General features: G+C 58.1%; 1 protein-coding gene across 1 annotated transcript in view; it reads left to right on the top strand.

Annotated features, from left to right (window-relative positions):
- Positions 1-1,135: 1,135 nt before the first annotated feature.
- The window catches only part of LOC104160305 (chromodomain-helicase-DNA-binding protein 6-like), a gene marked incomplete at its 5' end in the record, with an annotated part of 19,148 nt that continues 16,197 nt past the window's right edge, over positions 1,136-4,086 (top strand). The window contains 5 exons of the mRNA XM_009698398.1: positions 1,136-1,295; positions 1,717-1,806; positions 2,831-2,934; positions 3,610-3,739; positions 4,009-4,067. Coding sequence (XP_009696700.1) covers positions 1,136-1,295; positions 1,717-1,806; positions 2,831-2,934; positions 3,610-3,739; positions 4,009-4,067 — 543 coding nt within the window. The remainder of the gene's footprint in view (positions 1,296-1,716; positions 1,807-2,830; positions 2,935-3,609; positions 3,740-4,008; positions 4,068-4,086) is intronic.

The following is a 4,086-nucleotide window of genomic DNA, read 5'->3' as shown; positions in this document are numbered from 1 at the left end:
ATCCTTGGGCTGTTCCTTCTCAATCCCATAACCCCGTGACTACGAGGGGCAAGCACAGCATGCGGGCAGCCCAGCTCAGAGCTCTGCCAGCCTTGTCCTGCCTTTCATCCTGGAAAAGGCCAAGCTGCTGAGGAAGCAGCGTTTGCCCAGAGTTCATCAGGCCAATTTGGTGCTGGGGACAGAAGCCCTGGTACCCACTGCAGGCCTCCAGCAACCACCTGGGCTCGAGCCCTTGTCCTGTCGTGGAGATGCAAACATTTTGCAGATGTTGAAGACAGGACGATGCTCTCTCTTCTTCCATGGTGTCGCAAGACCAAATGGATGGGATGGGACTACTGAGGCACTTCTTTCCCCTTCGCACACATAGACAGGAGAGGACACCTGCAGGACCCTGCCTGAAGAAGTGGCTGCTCAGGGAAGCAGCTCATCCCTCTTGGAGACTCCAAGCAATAACTCCACCAGGAGTTATTTCCACGTTCTGCTGTGAACTCACATCTTATTTCAAGTTGAAAATGTGTTCAATTTTCAGCTTCAGCCACTGGATCTCATTTTGTCTTTGTCAGCCAGATGAGACTGCATTCCTTTTCCCTTCGGTATCTTTGCCAAGTGTAAATGCCCCCTACAGTGATCTGGTTCCCACATAGCCCTCCTCCTGATGCGCAGAATAGGAAACAACCCTTACAGATCAGATCATCAGGATTGTCTTCTGGTCTTTGATCATTTGGAAACCTCATGTTTCAGCTCTTGCCCCAAATCACTGTGTTGTCCCCGTAGGGTAAACTTCAGAGCTGGCTGTAGTGTCTAGGTAAGGCTCTAAGAGCTGTGCCCAGGACCAAGGTCCCTTCCGTGCTTCTGTGTGATACTTTTATACATCAAGGAGCCATGTTATCCTTTGGGCTCAGCATTGCACTGAGAACTCACAACAGTTCAGTTTCTGTGGTGATCCCCAAGTTTTTCTGGGAGACAGAGCCTCCCATGCTCTGTGTTTACCCCGTGCGCTTCCCCCAGCCTGGCTTGCCGACCTGCAGCCAGGAGCTTTGCACGGCCTCCTCCAGCTCCCTGGCTCTGCTGCCCTGCCTCACAGCGATGCCTGGCCTGGCCCACGGTGCTCACTGGCTGCCACTTGCTGTTACAGGCTTGTCAGCACCGGTGCCCAGAGGCAGGAAGGGGAAGAAGACAAAAAACCAGATGCTGCTTCCCGAGATAAAGAACGCGGACTGGCTCGCCACCTGTAACCCTGAGGTTGTCCTGCATGACGACAGCTACAAGAAGCACCTCAAACAGCACTGCAACAAGTGAGTGTGGGAATCCACGCTGGCTTGTGGAGTCCATGGGCTGAGGGCCTTTAGTGTGGGGAGGCTGGGAGGGCGTTGCGAAGGGCTCACAACCCACACAGGATCACTATGCTCCTGCTGCTGGACCGCTCTCAGATGCTCCACCAGCTAACGGGAGCTGTGTCCTGAGCAGCAAACCTCTGGCCACAGGGCCTCAGCAGATCTCAGGGCTGGGCACTGTGGCATGACACCATGTGGCTAGTGCCCATCCTGCTTTGAGAAAGTGGGTCCTCCCACATGGGGAAACATGATGATGAGCAGGTTTCCCTCGCCTTGCTGACCCTCAGACAAACACTCTGGCGAGGGCCGTTGGGGCAGGTCCTAGGCTGGTGTCTGAGCACCTGCGTGCTAGCGTGCGTTCCTCTCTGCTGCCCCGGGACAGGGTTCTGCTGCGGGTGCGAATGCTCTACTACCTGAAGGCTGAAGTGCTGGGGGAGGCCGCTGACAAAGCCTTTGAGGGGACCCCTGCCAGGTAGGGACCTTACGGTGAACTCCTGCGATACTTCTCCGGGAGGTGGTGGCGGCGCTTGAGCACTGCCACAGCCATCCAGCCCAGCCACATCTGGGCTCACAGCAGCTCCGGCTGAGTCAGACCCTGTGGTCAAATCCTCATCACCATCCTTAGACAACAGCTCTGCTTGAGCAGGGACCACTGCCGTAGCAGCCCTGTTGAGGCAGCTCTGAGGCTGCAGCACCAGCCTGGGGGGTGGTGAGGACACTTGGGGACACCCTGCAGCCTGTAGGAAAATGTCTCCACGTGCTGCCTGACAAATTGGCCTTTAATCCAAAGCGGGAGCCCACAGAGACTGCCCGGTTCCCAGGGCCAGGCCTCGGAGCAAAGCATGCCCCATCACTGTGGCCTGCAGTCCTTTCCCAGCACAGAGGGCAAGGGGGCTGACAGGCTCTGTTAATGCCACTGAGCCTGCAGCCTGCCAGCTCCTGATCTTCCTGCAAAGACTCAGCTCTTGGTGCTTCAGAGAGAAGTGTGATATGCTGAGCTTAATTTCCTAGAGCAGGGGCTACTGCCTTCCCCAGCATAGCTCCATCAGCACAAGCCTGTGTGGAGGGCACGTTGCAGCCAACCCCACCAGATGTGCTGTTCTTTTGGGGCTGGTAGGTTTGAAGTGGTTTCCCCCAAGAGATGCTGTTCAGATCAGATAGGATCTCCTGTCTGATCCTCTGGTGATCCTCTCCCATCAACACCTCTGGTGTTGCTGGGCTGAGAGGGGAGAGGGGCTCTGCAGCCTCCCCATCTCTGGAGAAAGAGGGTGGGGAAGGCAGTGGGTTGTGGTAGAGCCAAGGCTCCAGCCCTCTGACCCCGGGGAGATGTGCATGCCAGGCCATGGCGGGGCCTCAGGCCAGCCTTGCGTTCATTAGCTGTCCCCAAGCCAGTGAGTGATGGCTCCTGTCTCCCCCTGCCCCTGCCCAGCAGTGCCCAGTACGCTCCAGTGTCTGGTGAAGCTGGGAGATGGGCATTCATACCTTGTCTGCCACAGGGAGCTGGATGTGCTGCTGCCAGACATTGATTACGTGGAGATCCCAGTGGACTGGTGGAATGCTGAAGCTGATAAATCCCTGCTCATCGGTGTCTTCAAGCACGGTGTGTACCCAGCTTGACTGGTAGGTGCCAGTGTGTGAGAGGGACCCAAGTGGAGCACCTGGCCAGAGCTCTGGTACTGACATGATGTCAGTGCAGGAGGGCAGAGCAGTGGCCATGGACCATAGCCACACAGGGCCAGGGCAGCTCTCCTCCCGCGCCAGCAGCTGTGGTGCTGCCAGCTCATTCTGGTGGTGGGGCAGGCACACTGCGGTGCCTGGGGTGGCCGTACCTGGTCTCGTGGCAGACTGCTCTGGTTTGCCAGGAGCAGCATGCAGTTGCCACATGAGGGCAAGGAGGAAGGCACCGAGCCTCTCCTGGCATCCCCGGCCTTGTCCTGAAGTCCCCCTGCGGCTTCCAGGAGCCCCAGGGCTGTTTGCTCCCAGCTGCAACCTGCCATGGGTGCTGTGTGCAGCTCTCCGGGCACTGCGCTGCCTGGTGGGGTGGAAAAGCTGACCTTTCTCTTTGCCTGCTGCCCAGGGACTGAAGAGCAATTAGCAGCTTTTGGGAAAGTGTTCTGAATTTCTGGAGGTGTGAATTGCTCTCACAGCAGCACAGACAGAGAGTGAGAGCCGGGTGGGGAGCAGTGTCCCACAGAGCAGGAGGTTTGCCTGAACCAGGCTCAGGCCTGGCTTTGTGCTGTCTTTCTCCTTTTTGATGGTCCGTGGTGGTTGGCAGGTTACGAGAGGTACAATGCCATGCGGGCGGACCCAGCACTGTGCTTTCTGGAGAAGGTGGGCATGCCAGATGAGAAGCTGCTTTCTGCGGAGCAGGGTGTCAGTGACGGGGCCCAGGATGCTGCCGAAAGGTGGGCAGGGGATGGAGCCAGGCTCTCGGGGGCTGTCTGGCTCGGGGGCCATGTCTGCAGTGGGGCAGTGCTGTGGGGTGAGCTGCGCGCAGGGAGGAGGGAGGAAGCAGACCGTGCGTCTGAGCACAGTGGACAGGGGGGAGCTGGCTCCCCAGTACGAGGCGGAGGGGTGGCACAAGCACCAATTCTCCGCTCCCTCCTGCCGACAACTGGCACAGCCAAAGGGGCTGTGCTACCGCTACCGAGGACTAATTCACTCTCTTACCCAGGGGCAGCATGGAAAAGGAAGAGAACAGTGGAGAGAAGCTGGAGGGGCTGCCAAAGCAGGAGGGGAGTGGGATTCATGG

The sequence above is a fragment of the Cariama cristata genome, unplaced genomic scaffold (genome assembly GCF_000690535.1).
Source record: "Cariama cristata isolate BGI_N322 unplaced genomic scaffold, ASM69053v1 scaffold33704, whole genome shotgun sequence".
NCBI classification, from domain to species: Eukaryota; Metazoa; Chordata; class Aves; order Cariamiformes; family Cariamidae; genus Cariama; species Cariama cristata.
This window is presented reverse-complemented; position numbering and strand designations above follow the sequence as displayed.